Source organism: Heterocephalus glaber, unplaced genomic scaffold (assembly GCF_053883595.1).
Source record: "Heterocephalus glaber isolate CG9 unplaced genomic scaffold, H.glaber_assembly_v1.0 deba00001550, whole genome shotgun sequence".
NCBI classification, from domain to species: domain Eukaryota; kingdom Metazoa; phylum Chordata; class Mammalia; order Rodentia; family Bathyergidae; genus Heterocephalus; species Heterocephalus glaber.
In genome coordinates, this window is record NW_028258343.1 from 11,010,324 (window position 1) to 11,035,404 (window position 25,081).

General features: G+C 38.0%; 1 protein-coding gene and 1 long non-coding RNA gene across 5 annotated transcripts; one reads left to right on the top strand and one right to left on the bottom strand.

The window, feature by feature from the left end:
• Positions 1-1,897: 1,897 nt before the first annotated feature.
• Fbxo30 (F-box protein 30) lies at positions 1,898-20,898 on the bottom strand. 4 transcript variants are annotated; one of them, XM_004846017.4, is made up of 3 exons: positions 20,718-20,898; positions 9,250-11,281; positions 1,898-4,391 (listed from the first exon to the last, which is right to left on the bottom strand). In XM_004846017.4, exons 2-3 carry the CDS (start codon positions 11,263-11,265, stop codon positions 4,188-4,190), a joined length of 2,220 nt encoding a protein of 739 aa, XP_004846074.1. In that variant the 5' UTR covers positions 11,266-11,281; positions 20,718-20,898; the 3' UTR covers positions 1,898-4,187. The 4 variants fall into 4 exon arrangements, with proteins under 4 accessions (XP_004846074.1, XP_021114937.1, XP_087046392.1 ...); XM_021259278.2 differs by lacking the exon at positions 20,718-20,898 and adding an exon at positions 20,320-20,612; XM_087190266.1 differs by lacking the exon at positions 20,718-20,898 and having other exon boundaries at positions 9,250-20,611.
• Positions 20,899-20,965: 67 nt separating this feature from the next.
• Positions 20,966-22,728, top strand: LOC147824240 (uncharacterized). Its single transcript, XR_015442630.1, has 2 exons — positions 20,966-21,213; positions 22,253-22,728. It is a non-coding gene; the product is annotated as an uncharacterized LOC147824240 (long non-coding RNA).
• Positions 22,729-25,081: the final 2,353 nt, after the last annotated feature.

Consider the following 25,081-nt stretch of genomic DNA (forward strand, 5'->3'; position numbering starts at 1 on the left):
GTTACATTTGGGAGCAACCACATATTATTCTAGGCTCATTTTACTAAATTAATTTCATCTAAATGTACTTTCTCTTTTCTGCATCTGTAAAGCAGGAAAGTGACCAATGTCAATAAATGGAAATAAGTATGTAAAAGGTGACTTCAAAAAAACTATCTTTCCTTTTCTCATGGTATTTAGAAAGGACCTTACTCTAACTGGCCTTTACTAAACTCATACTTTTTTCTGAAAAACAGATTTAGATAAATCCTAACAAATCCCATCCGTAAATTATTTTAAACACAATGGAACTTAAAGGCCTAACTAATATGTTCTGGCTACCTAGGCCTCATGAGCATGTTAAGTAAGACTACCACAGCAGCGTTCAGATAACCAGCCAAACACCTATCAGAAAAATTCCATTCATCAAAAAGCTTTGTCCAGAGGTTGGGGGCCAACTGCTTTTCTTCTACTGCACTTCTATCCAACGCTGCAAGTTTTAATCATATTGCTTCCCAATGTGGTATACCATGCATGAAACAAATACTTTTAAATATTTGAATAACTCTGCCTCAGGAAACTTAAAAAATAATCTGTCTTTTTCAGTTGGTATGTAAACATGAAAAAACCTGTTTTGTTTCAACACTTAAAAAATGTCAAACCTCCACAAGTAAATGTTATCGATATAGTAATAAAAACCACTACATCTTTAAAGGGTATAGAAGTTTTGTTGAAAACCTCATTATCTTCAACATTTCTAAGATCCTAACATTCAATGCTAGAGGAAAGATAATCAGCAACATTGATGGGCCATGCAGCACAGAGCCAAAGACCAAAACAAATTCTATACTACTGATAAACCAGAAACCAGATCTTACTGATAGATCCCTATAAATATTTTTGTAGGATTTAGTCCAATATTTCTTTACTTCTACTCCTTCCTTATCCTATCTATTATGTTCACACAAGTACAACCACTAAGCAAGAGAATGCGATAACCAGGCTAAACATTAGTGCTAATGAACTTTACATTACTACTACCCTTCAACAGAACAAATGCTGGCAAAACACTAGTGAAATTTTAAATAGTAGTAAATATTAAATTTTCAAAAAGTCCAACAATCACAGTACCCTAACTACATAGTATTTCTGTCATATGGCTCTAAGATATAGACAACATATATAATTTAACCATCAATATCAATAAATTATCATTATTCTTAATTGTGGACCTTCACATATATCCACTCCAATAACACATTAGAGGACAGACATATAGCCAGCATGGGCCAGACTTCCTCTAAGATCTCATATGTCACTGTGAATCAGAATCACCTGGAAACCTTCTTAAAGCAAACTGCTTGTTCCCTCAAGTGATATGCAAGTCTCAAAAGGGGAGGGAGGGAGGAAGAGGAGGGGTAGAGAGACTAGAAGGAGGGAGGGAGGCAGAATAGTACTAGGGAAGGGGGCAGAAAATAAAAGTGAATTCAGCTATTTCCTTCCACCCTGATGCTTGCCCTTCAGGGTTGCTGGTTAGCAAAATCAATGAACAAAGACTTCTCAAATGACAATCTATTAGGCCACTGTACATACTTTTTCATGCTTATTAAGAGGCTACGTAGAAGGTTCTCATAACAAGTTTTAGAGAAATGATCATGCCAGAAACTCTTTAGCCTTTCAATTACCCTAGACAGGACTACTTGCAGGACACAAAAAGGACAAAGAAAGCTAAGTTTTTAATATGTACTGTATTAAAAAAAATTAATGTTCACCAGTAAACCTTACTCCGCAATGATAACCAGCAACCCCTATAACATGCAGACATCAGTATTACAGAAACATGTAACTGTGTGTGGAATCTGTTGAACAAGTACTAAAGTTTTATTTAAATGAAAGCTTTTTAAGATAATGAGTCATATAAAGGGAAAACAATTTTATTAGAACGAACAAATGTTGCACAAAGAAAACATATTTACAAAATACTATGGTGGCATAACAAACAAAAGAATGGCAAAAGATGTGTAAAAGAAATATAGGTGGAAAAATGTTAAATAGCTCATGAACCAGTGTGGAAACAAGAAGTCTTAAGCTTAAAAATCATGGGGTTTAATAAAGCACACCATAAAGCAAAAAGTTAATGCTAGTGGTAGCCTAATCATAGACACATTCTTCAGCAAAACTTTAAAAGATGGAGTTATATTTTACAGTACTTGATACCTTATTTCTAGCTTTTTCACAGAAACACAGACATTTTATGCAATTTCATCCTGCAGTTGAAAAAGAAAGTTTAAGCACTGAGAAATAAGTATTCTATACTTAAAATGACAGGTGAAGCAAAACTGATTAGTTGATTCAACCAAAACAAATCTTAAGCAGTTCAGAATTCTCTAATGCCCAAGGAACGCCTCTGCCCAGCCTGACTGCCATATATGGGAATCATGAATCAGTAACCATAAAGCTCTCTCAAGGACAAATGTAGGAGATACAATTAGTTTTGCCACTTATTACAAGGTAGTTTTTCACCATTTCAGCTTATCAAATGCCAGAATTCACCTAAGACAAATTATTTAAATATATGTCCCCATCTTTGCAATTTATTTTTAAATATGATACAACATGTATATTCCTTTCTAAGGTGACCACATCAAGCTTTATTATAAATCAATTTTAAAACAATATTTCAAAAACAGGACTTTGAAAATTGTCCTCATATTTTGTTCTTTATACAAAGATACCACTCACTCTTACTTTCTAATACAGATGTGTATGGGGAATTAACTTGGAAACATTTTGAAGAGATTGTCAATCAATACAAGTTTCTGCTCAATCATTACCTTACATAAGGGACACAAAATTTCACATTTTTAAATGCTTCATTCAGTTGTATTTTTTATAAACATCAATAAGAAAAATTTTAAATGCTTATGAAAAAAGTTAAGCCCTTTTACATTCTGAATATTTGAAATTAACATACAATATGCCATATTCACTTAAAATGAGGTATATTTGCTTCTCAAATATTAAATATCTAGCAAATATAGTACCATGAATTGTTTCAAATTCACAGGCTTGCTTTCTGTTTGCTTGTTTTGCTTTTACCTGTCAGGTAAAACACTGCCAAGAGTCTTTGGATCTGGCATCTAATAAAAACAAAAGGTGTAAATGATCACTGTATAACAGTTGTAAGAACGTAAGATGAACACATCTTTGTATTTTTAAAACAAATGGCATTACCAAACATTAGCTGTTATTTTAAATATTGTGATTTATATATTTAATAAGAGTGATCAAAATATTCAGTGAATGTTTAAATTTTTTAAATTATTAATCCCCCTTGCTTCCAACATACTTATCCCATTATTCTTGCCAATTTCTGAAGTAGTTCAAGAAGTCCTCTTTTGTGAGTTCTTTACAAAGTGTGATCAAAACGTACAGTGAATGCTGCTATCAAATGGAAAAGCAAGTTCATAAAAGCATTACAATGTGTCCCATCCACCTTATTCACCAGATCTGGCACCATGCAACTCTTCCCCAAAGTTACAATGACTATGAAAGGTAAACATGTTGAGCTGATTTAGGTGGTCATAACACCCCAACTAAAGACACTTAAGATGCAGAAGGGAAGAATAATGGCAATGTATCTTACTTTAATAAATGTTTTTTAATGTAAATATTCACCATATTTTTTTAATCATATTTCACATACTGGAGATCACATATGCATCAGCAACTGTGGAAAGGGAGCACATTATACTGATCTTATGGCAGTACTTAAGCAATTGAAAATGTTTATCTGAATGAAAAACCTATGCTGCCAAAATTTGATTCAAAGTTTTACATTTTGATTTCACGGGGCTTCAAACCCACAAAAAACATGAGGAGTAAATTGTTTGGTCAGGATCTTGTTAATTTTACGAAAAAATTTAAGAACCAAAATATGCACACCATGAAAGATACTCATTCTGAAAGTCATATAGCTAAAGATTAAGTCACCCTGTCCAGCAAGTTCCAAAAATTTCACACATTTCAAACGTTAAGGCAACTTTTTTCCAACTAAATACTTTATAAAAATATATGTCACTTCAAAACATTATATATACACAGTGACAATAAATTTAGCTAGTTGTAATCTTTAATACATTAATAAAGTGTCACATATTACAAAGAAATTATACCAAGTGCTTGCATGTATGTGCAAGTTACAGTTTTTAAAGTACAGGTTTTAAAACTGAGCGCAGCGAACGTCCTCCTTTAGTGAGTTCTCGAGTCACACACATACACGGCAATGGGATAGCCTCCTCTCGTCTCTCAACGATATTGTAACTGCATTTCTTCAAGTGGTCAGCCATGCTTAAGATGTCAGCAAACTTCCATTCAGTAACAGAACAAAATGCAGTACTGAATCGCCATACCTAGAAGAAAATTCTACATCAGATTTAAGTAAGTCAAATTACAGGGTCAAACTGTCCTTCTTACTCTACATGAACATACTTTTACTGGTAGGGAAACATCCAATATAGTTTCAAGTAGTGAGCTATAAAATTTAAAAGATCCAGGGCCACGGATTTAGCTCAGTGGTGCTGTGCCTGCCTTGCAAGAGCAAGATCCTTAGTTCGATCCTCCATAACCACACACCACACACACAAAATAAATTTAAAAAAAATAAAAAGAACCATTTAGACATAAATCTGTTTGGAAAATATAAGACAACTGACTTGTATGAGATAATGACTTCAACAAATAACCAAAACAAAGAATCCAATATTAAAAATCACAGCAAATCTGGTTTATTGAACAATTTTTAAAAATGGTAACTTCATGAATTCAGAGCCACTTCTTAACATACAGTGCATACACTCTTCCTGTCAAAATGGCTTAAATATAACTATCCATAGTTTGGAGAAAATGACATTATAAATGTTATCTTTTTCTCCCATTCCTATTACATGATACAAAATGTATTAAAAATACCCTAGAATATTGTGCAGTAAGGTAACTCATCTTTCCACTTTTCACACATACTAAAGGTACCTAGCAACACTTAAAACATAGGTACTTTCATGTTTCTGAAAATGTATATACAAAGAACGTTGATAAAACAGGTCCTATTTTCATGTTTCTAGGCACAATACTCACCAGCCACCCTGTTCATGTGTCTGCTGACAAAAATATGGGCTGATTCCCCTTTTGTTCAGTGAGCAGCTTCAGTCCCTGAGACATTATCATCTTAGTTGAGCAATGACTACTGTGTCCCTCTCTCGTCTTTACAATTGAAAACATAAAGGTACTGAACATATATGTAAGGTGGACGAATGCAGATCAGGGGAGACATAGGGTAACAAGCATGGATGGGGCAGCACAGGCCTGGGCATTCCGGCTAAGTTCATCAACAGGTAAATACCTAGAGAATATAACTGTCTCTTGGTTATCTTTGGGGCCTGGTCCCAGGATGCCCTGAGGACATAAAACTCTGTGACACTTAAACCCCTTGTGTAAAATGACATAGTATTTGCAAAGAAACTGTGTATCTACCCACAAACTTTTAAGTTGTCTCTAGATTACTCATAATACCTAATACAAAGTAAATGGCAGGATGTTATACTGTATTGCTTGGGAAAAAAGTCTGTACATGTTTCACACAGACAACTTTTTTAAAGTGCTTTTTGATCAGCAGTTGATTGAAACCACAGACACAGAACCCACAGATACAGCACATACTCTTGAAAGTAGCAGTATTTTGGGAGGCCTCAGCACAGAGTACAACTTCTCAAGAACTTCCGGGGTGGCCAGATGGGTTCAAATTCTGAGACTACAGTACAGTATTTTTCAGCTGACACAGCAAGTCACTACTGTTTAGCAGGAAGGGTGTTCCTTGTACTCCTTAGGGTTATGATCAATTACTTTGTGTGGAGTGACATTCCAGGAGACAATGAAGACCTAACAAGAGTATAGATGTCACTAGCCTCCCTTACATTCTTCTTACCCACAAAACCACAGCTTCCATACATCTAAGAGTCCAGTGAAACAAACTCAGGAAAAACAGGCAAAGCAAAGAAAGGGGGGGTTGACTCCCATTTGCTGATAAGGTTTCTCAGTAATGGGACTACTTTTCAGGTATCCATAAAGTGTTTACTAAGTGCCTAATAAATGGTAGGTGCTATGCTAGACAGGAGATATTTTGATTGCCAGAGTTTTAATTCTCAAGGAACTTATGATTGAAAATGACAATCAATAAATTTCAAAACAGCTGCATGAATGCTTCTGTAGGACCAGGTACTGGAGCCCACAGCAATAAAGAGAGGAGAGTACCAGGAGGCTTTCTCCAGGAAGTAAGACCTAAAGAGTAAGCAGAAAATACCAAGAAAATGAAAATTAGAACGGATCCATCAATTATTTAGATAAGACGCTTACTGTTTTTTCATCTGTAAAGTGATGACCACAGATTAAATAAGCTAATGAAAGGATTAATGCACACAATCTAGCACATTGCAGGTATTTAAAGACAGGTACTAGGAACAGCATATTCGAAGGTCATAAGGCAAGAAAGAAAGCATCAGGGGATAATAAGTGAATATGGCTAGAACATAAAGTGACGGAAGAAACTTAAGAGACAAGAAAGGATGAGATTGTCTTTTTTTTATAAAATGGAGTATTACTTAGCCATAAAGAATGAGAAACTAAAGACATTTATAGTTGAATGGATGCACATTGAGGCTATGCTTTAAGTGAAATAAATAGGACACACGTGTAAATACTGAATAGTAAAGGTATAAATAAGGATGAAAATGTGTATTTGATAATGTGAAATAGGAAGAAAAGGTCTAATGGGGTAAGGGAAGTGGGAGGGTTATGGGAAAGGAAAGAAGGAAAAGGAAAAAATATGAGAAAAGGAAAAAATGGAAACAAAGTCTTTGTAAATAGGGAGGGGTGGAGGGGTTGAAGGGACAGCAAGGGAATGGGGAAAAAATAAGAACCAAGATATATCAGGTAAAGGTACAAGTTCCCAATGATGAATGTAACTGCTGTATACCTAAAATGTACCAATAAACTTAATGAGAAAAAAAAAAAAAGGATGAGATGATGAAGTTTTAAATGTTTTATAAAGCAATTAGCCTATATCCCAGGGCAATGGACAAAAATATTAAGGAAGTTTTAAGCACTGTAGTGACAATGTAAGAATTGTATTTAAGAAAATATATATTGTAACTCTTAAAAGCAGATGCGTTGGAGAGGGCCTCATCTGTAAGAAGAAATCCAGTTAGGAGAAAGCTGTGGTAGCAATGTAGGAGAGAACCAAAGACAAGGCTAAACTAGGATAATGGGAATGAAATAGAGAAGCAAATTTGAGAGGAGTTTTGAAAAAGGAAGAATATTCAAGACTTCATGTTTACCTAGGTACAGAAATAACAGGGTTAAAAAGCAGTCAACCCTAACTCTCCAATCTGAGGTTGAGGAGGGAAGAGGAACAGAGTGGATTGGACATGTTGGGTTTGAGAAACCTGTGGGATAATCAAGTAGAGATGTCCAGTAGATGCTTGTATATATAAGGTGTGATACAAAAAATGGTGAATGTTTAATTTTCAAAAATTTATTGCAGTGAAAGACATATCCTCCTCAAAATACTTCCCCTTGCTTTTTACTTTTCCCATTGTTCTTGCCACTTCCTGAAGCACTGCTGGAAGTCTTCTTTCATAAGTGTTTTTTGTTGTGCTGTCAAGGCTGCCTTGGTATCCTGAATCAATTCAAAACCTTTCAGTCATTTTGACATCGGAGAAGAGTCCGAAGTGTACAGTGCCAGATATGGTGAATAAGGTCCATCTGGTGAATAAGGTAGATGAGGACAGACCGTAACATTTTCATAAGCCTGCCTTTCTGTCAGATGGCACTTGCCAGCAACATCTACCACATTTTTTATCATACCTTGTAAAGACATAAACACTCCCCATACACTATGACCACACTTTGTAGTGCTCTGGAGTTTAGTAGAGAAAATGGCCAGTTTATAGATGTGTAAATGATGGCAACTTAAACTTGAAGACCAGATGTTATCTCTGAAAGAATTATTATCAGTCCCCAGAAAATACTTCACCTCATATGTTAATACTAGTGGATAAGGACAAAAAGAGGTGATACATAGAATGTCCCGTCCCAAAGGGAAGAAAGGCACCAAATCATCCGGAAAATGAAAACACACATAACTGGTGACATTTTCTGCCACCAAAATTCCTTTTTGAAAAAAAAACTATAAAATAATTTGTGTTCTTTCAGTGATCAAAGCCTCATGAAAACAGAGAAGTAGATGCAGAATTCTGAAAAACTGAAGTGGTAAGTAAAAGACAAAACCTAACTGGGCCAAGGAAAAAGTAACCAGAAATTTGAACACTGTAACCAAATGCGAAGTTCATCAAAAATGTTTCTACTTTATAAAGTGTAAGGTTTCATATTATGAGTGTTTTAAAATTTAAAAAACACCTTCAATCACAGGTATCTATAATGCCTTCTAGTTTCCACTGCATGTTGCCTCAAATAAAAACTAGAGAAAAGTAGGGTAGACTCAGTCTCTATCTACAATATTACATTCCACTATCCTACTCTAATCTTACTTCAGCCTAAGACACTTCCTCATCCATTTATGGTCCTTGTACCCTAAATACTCCCTTGGTCACTTAGAAGTATGACTGTAGCAGTAGCTGCAACATTTTCTCATCTCTCTTTATGTTCTATATGAAACAACTAAGTTCTAAAAAAGAAATTGCCAAGAATGGAAACAGATAATCATAAGCAAAAGAAAACCCTCTCCTTATTTTCTTCATGGTTTTACGGTCAAGCTGCTTCAGGTGGAGCACAAATTAGGTAACATGGGCCCAAAGCTGATACAGTAGAATTGAAGAAGGATAGAACTGCTCATCTGAAGAAAAAGAAATGCCCTTTGCCTTATTAGCTGAGAATCTAGATCTAGGAAATTTATACTAAGCCCATGATCATGGTAATTCTAAATATTCTAGTTCTTAATTATCATTTTAATATATGCTGTATCATATTTTCTTAGTTAAATTTTTGGGGATGCTCAATTTCTAAAACAAAATATTAACTATTAATTCAATATATCTATTAGATGTCTATGTCAAGTAAAAGATTAATATAGTTAGGATTAAACTAACCGGGGCTGGGGATTTAGCTCAGTGGTTTCGCCGCCTGCTGTGCAAGTGCAAGGACCCAAGTTTGATCCCCCGGTACCAAAAAAAAAAAAAAAAAAAAAATTAAACTAACCTTTTCCTTTATTTGCCATGATGAATTTCCTTCCGGATACTTCTTTTTCCCCCACTGCAGTATGACCATTCCACGAGACTGAAGGAGACTGCCACACACATCCCTCATTAATCTGGACACACATGAGAGTTGGCATAAACTGAAACCATCAAGAAAACCTGTAATATGTTGTAGGACCTCAAAAGGAAGACCACTCAGATGGTCACTATGTAATCCCAACATACAGTTTCTAGCAGGCTCTACCAATACTGTAGATACGCATGGCTGAACTCCAAATGACCTCAACTGGCGGTCATGTATAATTTTTGCTCCTTGTGTTGATGGACAAAACCTTCGCTGAGAATAGGTACAACCATAATACGCTAGAGGACATCTCTGTTCCATCCAGCCATTGAGTCCAGCATGAATGTCACCATGCACATTCTTAAAATGTGAAGAAAATTCTTTTCTTCTAAATAACTGTCCACACACAAAGGTAAACATTGAACGCTGCTTAGGCTGGTACCTAGCAACACATTCCAATACTAAATCCAGTCCAAGTGTCTGAAAAGGACTTGGATTTGAAAGCTGTGGATTGGCATGATCACAAGCTGAAGCAGAAGCTATTTCTCCAACCATTGTATTTGTGGCTAATATTGCAGATGGAAGTGAAAAAGTCTGCGTCCCAAAGTCAATGTGGTAAACATCAACCATGCGACTATCAGATATACCCCTCCCACCCGGAGAATCTCCTAGACAAAACAGTAAGGCTGCTGTAATCAGATCTATTCCTTGGAGGCCCATGGGATCTTCTGCAACTTCCAAGTCTGATGTATCTACTGCTTTATCTTCCTTTGGCTTAGACCAACATGAATTAGAAAGAAATTTGAATGAAGGAGTATGACTAAAAGAGAAGACATCCACATTTCTCAAGTCCCCTAAGTCTACTTTTCTCCAGTACAGTTCTCCCTCATCTTCACCATCTGGCATGAGGATATGCTGAACTGTGCCATTAGGCAAAGCACTGGGTGGCATTACTTCCCTAAGTTGTGCTGCTAATGAAAGTGAACTGGAAGGTTCTGAAGTATCATCTGATGCCACACATTCTCCATTTATTAAGTTATTCTGTTGATCCTGGTCTTTCGCCTGTGGACATATATTTTCCAAAGGAAAGCCATTACAAAGAGCAGAAGAGCCGTAAGAACCTGCATTCAAGTCACATAATAAATCACTGGAACTATTTTGTTCAGACTGGGCATTCTGACTTGTGCCATTACGGTCAGTTCCACCTACTGCCCCTATCTCGTCCTCATAAAGATGGTCCTGGTCTTTTAAGTTTCTACCCTGCAAGCTTTCTCTGGTGTTTTTTCCTTCATCCATTTCATTTGGGGTAGCACAAGGACTTGTATTTAACATGCCAATATCTCTTGTGGCAGTATTCAAGATATCTAAAGCCGCAGCCAAACTTCTAGTTGTTTCTACAGTAGCTTGATAAAGTGCACCGTAAGATTCATCAACAGACACCAAACCATTAGTATGTGGTGTTTCTGGGACACTTGATTTAACTGGTATTTTTTCCCTAGGTTCAGATACTTTATCCGTTGCTTTTGACATCATAGTAGCTACTTTGAGAGATTCTAAGAGCATTCTTTGGTCTTGAAGGGCCAAGGCCATATCTAATTGTGCCACTTCATCAACATCTCTGCTTAGATTTTCATATGATTTCCGGTCTGCGTAACTCACAGGCCATCGGTTCCACTCCATAGTACAGCACACCACACTTGCAGGACACATTTCTAGATGTTCAGCAACTTTATTTCGAGCCATGGTAAATGGGCATCCAAAGTCACTATTTAAGCAAGGCACACGTTCAAATGGACATAAAAGTCGATGCTCTTCAGCTTTACAAGAGTGGAAAACTGCTCCACAAACCAATGGACAACCAATCAAGTCACAGGAAACGCCAGGCTCTGGTCTGGTCATACACCGTCTACTGACACAATTCACACAGTGTGAATGCTGCAGGTCCTCCTCCATAATGGCCAGTCCAGCTCTAGCAGTTGAAATGGAAAAGATAAAAAAGTCAGAAAGTGTTTGAGTTTTCAACATTGTTTAATGATATAAATTAAAATCACTGATGTATTTTAGCTTATTTGAGGGTGTAGTACATAAAATGCATATAAACTATTAATTTTAAATATGATCAAGATATTTTGAAAGAACTTAAAATATTTCAAATAACAATTCAGTACTCTAAAATGTGGTAAGTTTGTTTTTACATACTATAAGCAAAACGACCATAAGGCATGTTAAAATATAATACTTAAATTCTAGTACTGTGTACTATATTAATGCCTATAATGTTGTGTATTTCAATTTTTAGATTTCAGAGACTACTTTAGTTTTACCTTTTTAAATTCAATTAAATCGACTACGGTACACCTTACACTGCAGACACCTCCATCCTATTCCTGAGAATAATATGGATTTCATTAATATACTGAACTAGAACTTTTAGAAATTTTCTTTTATATTCTTCTAAATACAGAAATTTCATATACATATTGATCTTTCCTATGTATGCCTAATATTCTACAAATTAACAAGAGTTAGCTCTAAGTGAAATATATAGGGAATTTATCAAGAAAATAAAAGTTCTAGTTCAAGATCTGTGGCTGTGGGCAATATACTTACTTCCGTCTCCACTCATCATTCAATGTATTCAGCTACTAGACTCTAGGCATTGTGTTTAGTATGGCAATATAAAGATACGGTGCCTTCTTACAAGGAGTTACAGCAAGTCATACAGTAATAATCCCATCACATTATGTGATTGATAAAGTAAGATGGTAACACAGAGAAGATAACTGGGTAAGAGTTAGAAAAGAATGCATAGTAGCCTTGAAAGATGAGAAGCCTTAAGTATGGGAAAGTTATTTAGTAAGAAAGGGAGGTATTCGAGGCTGAAGTAAAGCATACACAAATACAGAAGAGCTTGAGCTGACAAACATGTTGCTGGATCAAGGTGAAATCCAAGGTAGTTGTGGGAAACGAGGCCAGAAAGGAATGAGGCAAATCATAAGTGCAGTACACTACTCCAGGGTGTTTACTTTAGTAACTGGAGGTCAGTGAACATTTTAAACAGAAAAATAGGATTTATAAAATAACATGAAAGGATTACAGATACCTACTAGTCTTTCCTGCTCTACAATTAGAATTTTAACTCTGGTTTCTGTTGTTGCTTTTTTCTTTTCCATTCTAGGAATTGAACACAGAGGCTTTGGACTGAGCTACATCCCCAGCTTTTGTTTATTTTTTATTTTGAGACAGGGTCTAGCTAAATTTCCCCAGGCTGAGCTCAATCTTACCAGCCCCCTGCTTCAGCCTCCTGGAGTGCTGGGGATTGCAGGCATGCACCACAAAACACAGTTTAGAATTTTAACTTTTATCAAGAAAACTTTTATAACAAAAATAAGAGAAAGCATAAGCATGATATGGTGATTATACTTAAGCCTTCTGAATTATTTTTTCTGTAATCTTCACTTTCTTTATTGGTTTGTTCTTATTGTGGTAAAAACAAAACATCCCCCCTCCGCTACCATTTTTATTTCCTATTCAGTCAAACTTTCAGAAGAAAAACAAACACCAAATGAATCTTCTAAGCTCATATACATTCTTCAACCCCCTAATCTGACTTTATAGTCACTACCCCTCACTACAACTGCTCTACTGAGAGCCTCTTAAATTCAAAGGAAAAATGTTTTCTAGACCATCTTCTTTGGCCATATGGTTATAATGATTAATCCCTATTTTAATTGTCACCTGCTTTACTGTTCACGTTGTTAACAATTCTCCAGTTTTCTGTCTACCTCTGGTTATTCTTTAGTCTTTTCTTAAATGTTACACCTGTTCAGGGTTCCACATCACTTCTTGTGCATTCTACACATTCTTTCTGGATGCTCTCAATTTCTCCGAAAGTTTCAATTGCCATTCATATTCTGAAAACTTAACTATACCTCTGGTCCAGACTCCTCTTCCAAACTCTGGACCCCAATGGCTACTTATTGTGTATTTCTACCTGCAGAAGGTACAGGCAGCTCAGCTCAGTATTTCCAAATTACACTGTAGTACATAATTTTCTAGATAAGCAGATGAGCAGCTATTTTCTTCACTCATGTCACAGACATTACTTGGTCTGATATGTTTATGCTTATATTCTATCTCGATTCCAGGTGGCTACAATAATCACTTCCCAAATTGCTATATCTTTATCTCCAGTTAAAGTTTGATCCTCCTGAAACTTGAATAACAAAAATCTACCCAATCATTGCTGATAGCATTTTTCTTGATTAAGCAGCAAAATTCTGAGTTGCTATTACAATGTTTGTTAATGTCAAGGAAAAAAAGGCACTGATTTGGCACCAAAACTACTTTTAAGTTGTCTAAAAAATTAGAAATTAGAGCTAGGTATTGTAGTACATGCCTTCAGGAAGCTGAAGCAGGAGGATCACAAGTTTGAGGCCAGGCTGGGTGACTTAGCAAGACCCTGTCTCATAAAAAAGTAAAAAAGGTTGGGGATGTAGCTCTATGGTAGAGCACTTGCCTAGCAAATATGAGAGGCCTGGGTTCAATCTCAGTATGGCCAAAAAACAAAACAAAATAAAAAAACTTTTAAGAGTTAATTTTCATAAATTTTATGTTAATAAAAAGACACATTAAAACTCATAATACAGTAGACGAAACAACAGAACAATGATGACAAACATTTGTCATTTAAGCAGACAATTTTCACCTTAGTCCACTGGAAAGAATGTGTTATTATCTGTTTCTTTTTTCTAAGAATTTGTTTTGATTGATGTCTTGTACTGAGTAACTACTTTGGAGATAATGATACACAGTGTAATAACTATTGTTACTCTTATTTATGAAAACATGCTTTATTTTTCTTTAAAAAATTAAGAAACTTTACTGAGTGATTAGACTGTGAAAACAGCTGTAGCTTTCTTATTTTGCAACTAGAGTTCATCTCACATGATGAAGGTTATAAGCTTGACTGTTGCTAAGAGAGAAACCTAAATATACAAGTAGTTTCAACAGAAGTGACCACTGCTTTTAGAATTGTAGAGATACTTTACATTACTGTACACATCATCACACAATCATACCAGGTAGAGCACATCTTTTTACATGACTTAATTCAAAAACGTTTAAAACAGCAACTGCTATAATTCTGGGCTAAATGTGAACAGAGCAGTAACTGTCCTTGCCTCTTTTACACAATTCCCCTTCCAATAACAGTATTAAAAACAAAACAAAAAACTTAAACAAAGAAGGCACCCATAGCAACAAATGCATAATACTATTTATGGAAGTAAAGGAAAAAGGGAACACTTATTATGTACATATTTTATTCTCCTTTACAAGTACCAAGTCCCTTAATAACTCCTAACATCCCAGATGAAATTGTGGTTCAGAAAAGCTTTACCAAAGATCATCTACCTAGCTAAGACAGAGAGGTAGGACTTAAATCTATAGGTGATCAATGGGCAAGAACAGTAACAGACATGTTTACTTATAAAAGTTTAATAAGGCAGCTCTTCAGTAACTGGTGATTCAATTTTAAGATGTTATTTGAGGAATGGAGGTTGCACAACTTTGCTTGTAGTTTATTCCAACACTTAATCCCTAACCCTTGTGGTCAAGAAAGTCTTTTTGGCCCTTTCTAATTATAAAAGCACATTACTTTGCTTTGAACATGTGTGTTTTAAATTATTTTTTAAATTATTTACATGGACACTCAGTATAAGCATATGAAATATTACGCATTTAACAATTCTCAAAATACACAAAAAAAGAATCAAGTTCAATTTCATTTTATAAATATATTAAAGAAAATACAGCAATATTCTGGGGAATATAATGGGCGATGGCCTTCATTTTCAAAACTCTACCAGATTCATCCTCTTTTTAATCAAGATTACTACTACCTAATTAAGACAATTCACAAATCCTGTGAAATTAGCTTTTAAAAATGCCAATCCATGATTTATCAACTGAATAGTGACACAGCAGATCCAGTAGAAAAGTTGATAAAATTGAGGCTAAAGGTTCCAGATGAGCTTATTCAAAATTTAACATTAAAAAAAAACCTCACTAGAATTAAAATCCTAACATGCCAAAGCAGATTTTTATTAATTTATACTTAAATATGAATGATTGGGAAAAGTTTCATTAGACTAAAACCTATTTGTAAGTGATGAAATGCTTTACAATAGATTGAAGTTTTTCTAATAGAAGTTCCTTTCCAACTCATATTGTGTAGCTGACAAGCAATCCTTAAAAATAGTTTTCAAGCATGGCATTTTCCCATACAATGAAATGAGATCCTGTCATTTAAGGCATCGGGAGTATTTCTATATACATTTTTGGGGAAAATCATTTCATAATTAAAGTATGATGATAGCTGTCTAAGGTCCAATGTTGCTTTGCCAGAGAGCTGGCTCTGGCATGGGAAACAACTTCGTTTTGCCTCTGGTCACAGTAGAGGACTCAATGGTCTGTGAAGCTGTGGAGCTCAACGGCAAGGTGACACCTGCTGGAGACCTTCTGGTTCCTTGAGAATCAAGTAGTAACACAGAAGAGAAAGGTTTCACCTGGGGAGGGACGAGGGCCAAGCTCAGTCACCCCACCTACCGAGGTGGGAAAGCTCTCCTTCCCGCCCACACCAGCTTGAGATTTGTATCTGCACAAGATCAGACATAAGATCACTGCTGCCCCCTAACCCCCTAAGTCACCCGACAGTCCCTCCAATTACTGTGTGCACCCAATAAATAGTGGCCAGCTCGGGGAGTCTTTGTCTTTGCCCACTCTGAGGCACTGACCTCCTGGGCCCCCCCAAAACTTTGAAATTGCACAAGTCTCTATTGTGTTTTTTAGCCCTCACTATCCCCCTTATCGGCCTCTGATGTAAGGCATAGAGATAGTATCCTTAAAATTGTTCTCAATTCATCAAAATACATAGGATTTAGCCCAGTGGCACAGCGCCTGCCTGGCAAGCACAAGGTCCTGAGTTTGATCCCCAGGTACCAAAAACAAAAAACACAAAAAACAAAAACATAGGATTAAGTAAATAATCACAAATGAACAGGATTTTAGAATGTGCTTAGAAAAGTCATCTACTGTTCTCAAAACAGACTGCTGCCTCGGGATTGTTGGGTACAAGATACAGACACATCTGCCAAGCTTCCTCAACTCTTAAGCCTCAGCTTATCACTTTCCCATGCACACCAAAGACAAGGTAAGATCCCTCCTTCTGCAGGGTCATTACACGATGCATTTTTCTTGGTATTACTAGTGACAGAAAATCACTATTGTGTTTTACATCTATCTCCTCAGGAAAACTCCAAGCTCCATGAAAGTCAGAACCATCTCAGTCTCATTCACTCTGATGTTCCCTGAATTCAAACCTCTGCCTCAATTAAGGATTCATTTGTATAAATACATTAATGAAAGAATTAGAGTATAACAAAATAAAATGGATTCCAAACCAAAATGAGATTCTTGATTTTATGGAAAACTACATACTGCATGAAAAGATACAAACTTACAGATCTAGCATTAGACAATCAAACTGAGACAAAATTACTTCCTTGAATCTACCACAAAAAGTCAATATGCTCAAACATTTATTGAGGAAATACATAATACATTCCAAGCATTATTTATGGAGTAAGATAAACCACTTGTTAAAAAAGTAAATCAATGAGAAAGGCAAGTCAAGGAAAACTGACTCAAGTTGCACCTATCTGCCTATGAATGCCTAAAGTTTATCTTTTTATGGGAGAGGAGTGTAAAACTGTGTATAAGTACATTTTCTTTATCCATTTATCTGTTGATTGACATATATATACACTGTTTCCAAGATCTAGCTATTATAAATTGTGCCACTATAAACATAGGTATGCATGTTATCACTGTATTATGATGACTTTAACTCTTCTGGGACAATACCTAGAAACAGGGATAACTAGGTCAAATGGAATTTCTATTCTTACTTTTTTTTTGAGGAATCTCCACAGCAATTTCCACAGTGTTTGTGGACCATATTTGTACACCAAATATGTAGAAGAGTTCCTTTTCCCTCACATCCTTGCCAGAATGTTATTATTTGATTTTTTGATGAGTATCATTTTGGTCACTCTTTAAGATCACAATAAAGTGTATTACTATCGCTGTTCTCTAATTTCGTTTTATTTTTTCATAGAAGAGTGCTTTTCCATTTCCTTTATTAATATGTACTTGCATTACATTAAAATAAAAACATTTAATCTTTAAAAAATTAACTGAATTGTCCAGTTTTTAAAAAAACAGCAAAGAGAAAGCATTTACCTTTATATTATTCCATTATTTTAATGTTCTTATCAATCCTGCAGGCTAGTTATTAGGAAACTGAGCTGAACTGAAACTGAACGGTTCAAAAAGAAAGACGATGGCATCTACACATGCACATGAATCTTATTAGGTACAGTGTGAGGAAAAGCAGCTCAAAATAGGAGGTAGCATTGGCCTGCTGCTTAATATTACAATTAGTACAGATGAAACAATTCTACTTAAGCAATAAGAGGTTGTTACAATGTAAGGTTAATGTGGAACTAGACAGACTTGTTTAATTAATTAGGCATTATTACAAGTAAATAAGTAAGTCCGTGACTGAAATTTCAAATTTAGCAATCTTACTGATTTAGCAAGCTTACTGATTTGCTCCTCTAGGGCAAATCTCATCCTCTGTACAGTTAAGAGACACTAGCACATAACAAAAACAAACACTCCCAAATTGATTCACTGATCAGCTGCATTCAGTCTTAAATGAATCCTGATAAATGTGGTCCTCAGCTTGACATCTTACTGTATTGTTTTTAAAAAAGGAGAAGGAGAGTTGAGGATGTAGCTCAGTGACAAAGCAACATGTACAAGCCCCTGGGTTTGAGCCAACTCATTGCAATAAATAAATAAACGAATGAATGGAGAGCCAAGGAGTTTTCGAGACACGATTAAAACTACACTACCCTTAAATTCCCAACTCAAACCACATGTCCTCAGTCCAAAATGGCTAAATGGGTTAGTGAAACTCTGGTTCTCATTTATACAACTTACTAATTATATGGAAAGTATTTTCAACTTTTTATCCTTCCAGATGTGATATAATCAAAACATATATTGTCCATTTCTAAATATGGTCATGAAGAGCAGTGAGTCCAAAAGTGAAAGTTCTAACTGCTTGCAATGTTGTCTGAGAAACAAATGAAATTATCAAACTTACACCAGAAATTGAAATATTAATAAACATTAAATACTCAGATATAAACCTATTTGAATTGATACTTAGATTTAAAAACCTCCACTCAAATGGAAGAATTCAGTTTATTAAGATGGGTATCACATAATCAGGGAGTGGGCTTCCAGAGTCTCAGCTTTGTGACCTCAAGGCAATTCCTAGTCTGAAAACAATCTAGAACTCTGTGAAGCTGGGTTACAATTATGAGTATGTCCAACAGAATACAGACATGCAGTTCTCAGAAAGTGGATGTATTTGCTTTACACAACAGCCAGATTTATATACAAAGCTTCATGTATCATTTTTGGAATGTGGTCCTTTAAACTTATAAAGCTTATTAAATCCAGTCATATGAGGAGCTACTATAACTAGTACTAACACTTAACTCTTTAAAAAAGTGATTTTATTGGTAAAAGACTGGTTATTAATTGAGATATGGTTGTATCTAGCACCTATTGACAGTCACCAATACAGAAGTGCTGGACTTGTCCAAGGTGTATCTGGTCTATTTCATCATAATGAATTTGAAATTAATACAGCCTTGACACAAGACTTTAAACTCAAGTATTCTACAAATACAATGCTCAGCCTGAAGTAACTCTTTTTATCAAAATAAGCGGTCTTAGCAACTAATTTCAAAGATTATCCAAAATCACATGAAATAGCATAGGCCTTATCCCACTAAAAGTGTCACATTTCAGAAACGTTCAAATAGCAAGCACGTTAATCAATGCCTTTTTTGGTGACCTTAAAGTCCTCTCTTTATACCTTATCTCAAAATGTTAACAATTAATTATATTGCGCTGCTTTTTAACATCATTCTTTAGCAGGACACCTTGCCTTTAAAAAGCAAAAATAAGCAAAAAAAACAGGTCTCCCAATGCTAGACACAGAAAAACTGAATTGAAACACCTATGGTAGTACACACTTTAAAGAAACAAACTTCAGTTCTTTCATAACAGTCAAAAAAGTCGACTCACTTCTTCTAAAATAGAGTAACAGTATATTTACCACATCAAAGTACGAGGTAAAAACAAATTGGCAATTTAAGAAGTAAGCAAAACATCATGTCATCCCCAGTTAACTTCTAAATTGAGAAACAGTGACTAAGCATAAAGAAGAGTGATTCAGCGAAAGCTGAACATCGAAATCTACCTCTTAGAAAAAACCTAAAGGCGTATTTTATGCCACTCTTATCCTTTTGCCAAGTTAACAATTGGACTGCTTTGGAAAACCTTCATGTGAAAAAATGCAAAACATGTTGGTATAATGTAGCAGGTCTCTGAAGGGCACACAACACAGCACTGAAATTCAACAAACAGATGTAGAAAGTTTGGGAGTTTGCATTAAAAGATTCCAGTTAATCTACACTGCTATCAGAATACCCATAAATAACTTCTTCTTGGACCACAGTCAACAAAACAATCATGGAAGAAAATGTCAATTCCTTCCCAAGCATCTTCGGTCTGAGACGACAGGGCTCAGAAGAAAATCAAGAGCAAGGGAGTGGGGAGCAGAGTACTAGGGCCATGGCGAATTCAGACCGCGCTGTCACGTTAAAAACATATTTACTGATTGCCTGGACTCCGCCACGCGTTCCGTGTCCTCTCCTTCCAAACAGTGCACTCGCAAGGAGTAGGCGCAGGATAAGACACAAGTCACCTCGCGGGTCGGACAAAATCCACAAGTTTCCCTTTAACACAGGCCGAAGCTAAGACGCGGATCCTCTCACCGCCATGAATGGAAAAGTTACCAACTTCGCTCATCCCGCGGAGAGTTACGATGCTTCAGTCTGCACCTTAACCCGCTGGTCCCCAATGAACTCAAGTTTCCAAAAGCCCAGGGGAGGAGGGCCCGGGTGCTGGGCTCCCGGCCCCGCCGAGCTGCGCCCTCCTCCGCCCACGCTCGTCGCCGCGCAGGCCCGGGTGACCGGGAGTCAGCGCCTCGGGCTCGGGTCGCCATTTGCTGACCTCCCCGGCACGGCCACGCAGGCGGCCCACACCGCGCCACCGACGCTCGCCGCGGGACGGCCGGGCCGGGACGCGTCCGCCCACCCCGCCGCCGACCCCGCCGCCGACCCCGCCGCTCCGCCTGCGCCCCGCACCGGCCGCCGCCTCCCCTGCTGCCCTCCCGCCGCGGGCCCTGGGAAACTCACTGGCCCGCGCCGAACCACGGCCCAGGCCCTGGCCGCCGTGCCCGGCTGCTCCGCGCTGTCCGGAGCCGTTCCGCGCCCCACACCGGTCCCGACCGTCCGCCTGCTCCCCGCCTCCTCCGCGCCTCTCCCGGTCGCCGCCCGGCCGCCGCCTTTTCTCTCCTCAGCCTTGGCCTCCTCCTCCGAGCCCCGCCCCACTGTGCCCCGCCCACCGGCCTGGCTCGGCCCGGCCGAGGTGGTTTGCTCCACGGGGACGCGCACGCAGGGCCGGGCAGGGGCGTGCACGCCGCCCTCTGACCCCGCCCCGTTGCCGCGGAGCGCCGGCCCTGGAAACTTGGGCCCGAGCGACCTTCGCCTGCGAGGCGATTTCCCCACGCCGGGTGTGGCTCTGCCCCCACGGTACCAAGTCCTGTTCGATCTTACAATCTTGCAGTCTCGGGAGAAGTCTAGAGCGCTCATTTCAGAGGAAATAGGCCCAAGAAGAGCGACTGGCTTTCTGGTAGGTGTGGGGCGCTGCTCTCCTGTCCGCTCGCGGGCGCACTCGGGGTGAGCTCTCCAGTCTCGCTCACGGCCTCCCCGCCGGCCAGCTCGGGGTGCCCGAGGGCTGTGCTCAGTGCCTGCACCGTGCTGGGACCCGATTTTCCCGCGTAGGGACCGAGGCATCCTCCCGCGAAGTAATCTAGCTGGGGAGGGGCCTGACCTGACTGCTTTTGGAAGATGCTTTACCTACGACTGGGGACTGAAGAGACGCCGCCTGCCTGATCGCAGGAAGGCGTGACCGCGGCAAACAGAGGGACCGAAGGGGCGGTGATTCTGAATGCTGCTGGCTGGTGGGAGTCTGTTCCCTGGACTTGGATCCACTTCTGTCTCAAGGGAACTAAGATAAAGAAAAAATGGCAGTAATCTGGCAGCGTGGGTGGGGGACTGAGATGGGAAAACTACAAAGACTGCTTTGTAGTCTTTATGGTCTCATTTTTACCTCCAACTACTGTTCCTTGGAAAAGAGCTCACATAATTTGTCATCCTTCAGCGAAATGACTCTCAAGACTTGTATCATGAAGATCCCTACATTAGGAGAGGAAAAAGAGCTGAGGGTTTTTAAAATCGTCATTGATTTATTTTCGGTCTAATTTGGTGAACTTGGAGAGGCACTGTCCAGAGCTAGACATTGAAGAAGGTGACATAGTGGAAGAAGACTTGGATTCTCCTACCCTAGTGCCCTACTCACTCACTGCTCACCATCCTGATTGAGTCACACACCCTTCCTTTGCTTTACTTGTCCTCCTTTAAAATAAAAGGACTAAGGTCTTTGCTAGCATTAAAATCCCATGATTCCATGATTGTGCTCATTGAGACTTGGGGCTTTCCCCTTTCCTAAGTCACCTAGCAGATAGATACTCAACAACTCTCCCACTTCAGGCTGAGTCATTCAGGCTGGAAACCTCGCGATTTTATTTGCCCTTTCATTTGAGTAATGTTCCATGTCCAGGCATTTAAATAAAAATAAACTTTCCTTCTCGTTTTCCCTTCATTCCTAGTTACCATCCCTGGCTGATTTACTCTTCTGCGGTTGCCTAACCAGTCTTTCCTCCCAGCTCAAACCTGCAGTCAACACAGTTCCCAAGACAACCAGCTCATCTTGTTATTTATTTAGACATCTGTAAGGACTGCCTAGTCCCCATGGGATAAAGTCTCAGCTCCTGTCCTCAGTTGCTCAGAGTGACTCTTTCAGCTAGTTTCTTTCTTGTCTTCATCAAACACTAGCCTGTGCTCATGATAGACCTGAAGTTCTTAACTCTTCAGCTCTCCTCCTGTATCTGAACAATTTTCAGCACTTCATATATAACAAAGGGTACTGTTAACTTGTTTCATAAATCTATGGCAGCATACAGATTATCTCCCAAAACCTTGGAAGCAGATCTTGTGCTTTTGTATCTCCTCTGAGGACCACTGTGTACATTGTTGTTGATCAATGTATCAGTCGTTTGAAAAATAAAATGCTACTCTCATTTGATCAGATCCTTATTTTTGTTTTGTGTTCCAACTCTTCAGAGAATCTTCTATTGTGTCTTCAAGAAAATGTATCTAAAACTTAAGTGGTAACCAGACAATGCCAGGATCATAAATTTCGTCATATATGCCTTCCTTTCTAATATATGTGGATTTTGGCATAGACTTCTTGAGCAAAGAAATCACGTGTGGCTTAATCACTAGAGAATGATTGGTTTTAGCAATTTAAGGCAAAAACAAAAAAAGTAAGGAACAGTGCTAAGTTTGACCTACTTCTAACTTATAAGGAAGCCTTTTCCACTTCTCAACTCACATCCTGCAAACATTCGCAGGTTTAGATAAGCCGTAGCTCCTTGTGTCTTTTCCTAGTGGTCATTTCCAAGTTGGTGAAGGTGTAAAAACCATAAAAATGAAAACTATACCCCCGGTATAAAGCCTAGACCTAAGACTAGATTGCAGGGAAAGGAAGTCAGAGAAAGTAAGTTAAGAAAGCAAATTCAGCAAATGGCAGCCTTGCTCATCAAGCTTTCTTTCCCAATTAGGCCATCCTGTACTTAGGCCCAAGGACTAAAGCAACAGATAAGTCTGGAAGAAAGTTTAAGTCATGTGCTAATTAAGGAAAGCATCATTAGCCCAAAACAAATGTGAGTGGGTGGGGCTGATTTGCAGCTGTGAAATCATGGGACAATTCGAATTACCAGCTGGGACTGATGAGAAATACCATTCCTGGTTTATGTTATGCTCCTAAGAAGTTGCAAAAGAAAGAGCCAGCTTAAATTACCTAATGGCCAGAGTCTAGAATCTAAGAGCTATAATTATATTTCCTATATAAATTTATTTGAAATACAAAAATGTGACAACCTACAATTACATGGTAATTTAAAAGCAGCCTCCCAAAGATGATGTTAATGACCCCTAGTCAATCTTGCAGTTTTTTTCAATTATATAAATAATTGAAGAAATTTGAGCCAAAGCAGTCTGAAATGTCGGAATAGTAGAAACTAAGATTTTTTTCATGTATAATACAAGACTTCCTAAAGCATCCATCCCCAAGATTTTTGGCACCAGGAACCAGTTTTGTGGAAAACTATTTTTCCACGGACCAAGGAGTTGGGGGTAGGAAGTAGTTACAGGATGATTCAAACACATTACATTTATTGTGTACTTTATTGTTACATGTATACAATGGAATAATTATATAAATAACCACGATGCAGAATGAGTGGGAGCCCTGAGCTTGTTTTCTTCCAACTAGTCTGGGGATGATGGGAGACAATAACATCCAAAGTCTGTTGCTTACATCCAGTCTATTCTGTAATCTTGTTTTGGTTGCTGTCACTGCAGATGGGATGGTGGAAACAGAAGCAAGCTTTTCAGTGTTCTTGTGGCAGTCTGAGGATGGTCCACCTTGACTTTAACCCAGAATGTTTAGAGACTTGAAGTGACTTCAAACATAACTTTAAGAGCACCATTACTTGGGATTTTAAGTAGTTGATCCTCGTCTAGCACAAAGTTCACCTATTCACCAAGGGGTCACAGGTCCATTCCTTTCCAGTTTGGGGGTCTTTTGTAGTTGGAAAGTTATGCTCAAACTTGAATGCTAAGATAGGTGGTCATGCATCAGGTGGAAGAGAGAAGGCTCTGGCTCAGTTCCTTTCAAAATCTCTGCTAATGTTTGAAACATGTCAGAAATCTCAATGTTCACAGCTGCCCCTGTAATTCCAGTTTGGCTTTGAATGCAGCCACTTTATCTGCCAGTTTAAACACAGTTGTCATTCTCCCCTGAAGTGACAGATTGAGTTCACTGAGCAGGTTGAGTATGTCACATGAGTAAGCAAGTTTTGTGACCTATGTCACTAAAATGTGATATCAGTAGTGACTTTTTTTCTAAAAGATATCTCTGGGGTGGCTCTTGTAATTGAAAAACTCTGGCCAGTGATCTATCTTTAGAAAGCTATCTCACTTCTGTGTATAAGATATGTGTGCTCTGCATCCATCTCGCAGAGCTCCATGAACAGATATAAGGGCATGCCCTTTAAAGTGGTTGATAATTTTAATCACATCCTGCAAAATGTTAAGTTTAGGTGACATTTTTCAGCTAGCCAGCCTTTTTGTATGGACGTAGACTCATTGAGAAGCGGCTTCTTTGACCCAAGTAGTGAAACCAAAAAGCTGTCCAGTGATGAAGCTGTTCCACTCATCTATATACCATCACAAAACAATCAGTTCTATGTTTGTGATGTGTAATCATTGAATAGTTCTGAAGCTGGGGTGTTAGTTGGCAACAAAAGTGCACATAAACCTATCTTCATGCACATCTTCCTAAAAATGTAGCAAACAAAAACAAGAATTGTTGT

Coding starts and splice junctions, on each gene's coding strand:
- Fbxo30 (XM_087190266.1), bottom strand. CDS start 11,337: ATGTTGAAAACTCAAACACTTTCTGACTTTTTTATCTTTTCCATTTCA. Junction 4,392..9,249: donor CATGGCAAATAAAGGAAAAG/GTTAGTTTAATT, acceptor ATTTTCTTCTAG/GTATGGCGATTCAGTACTGC.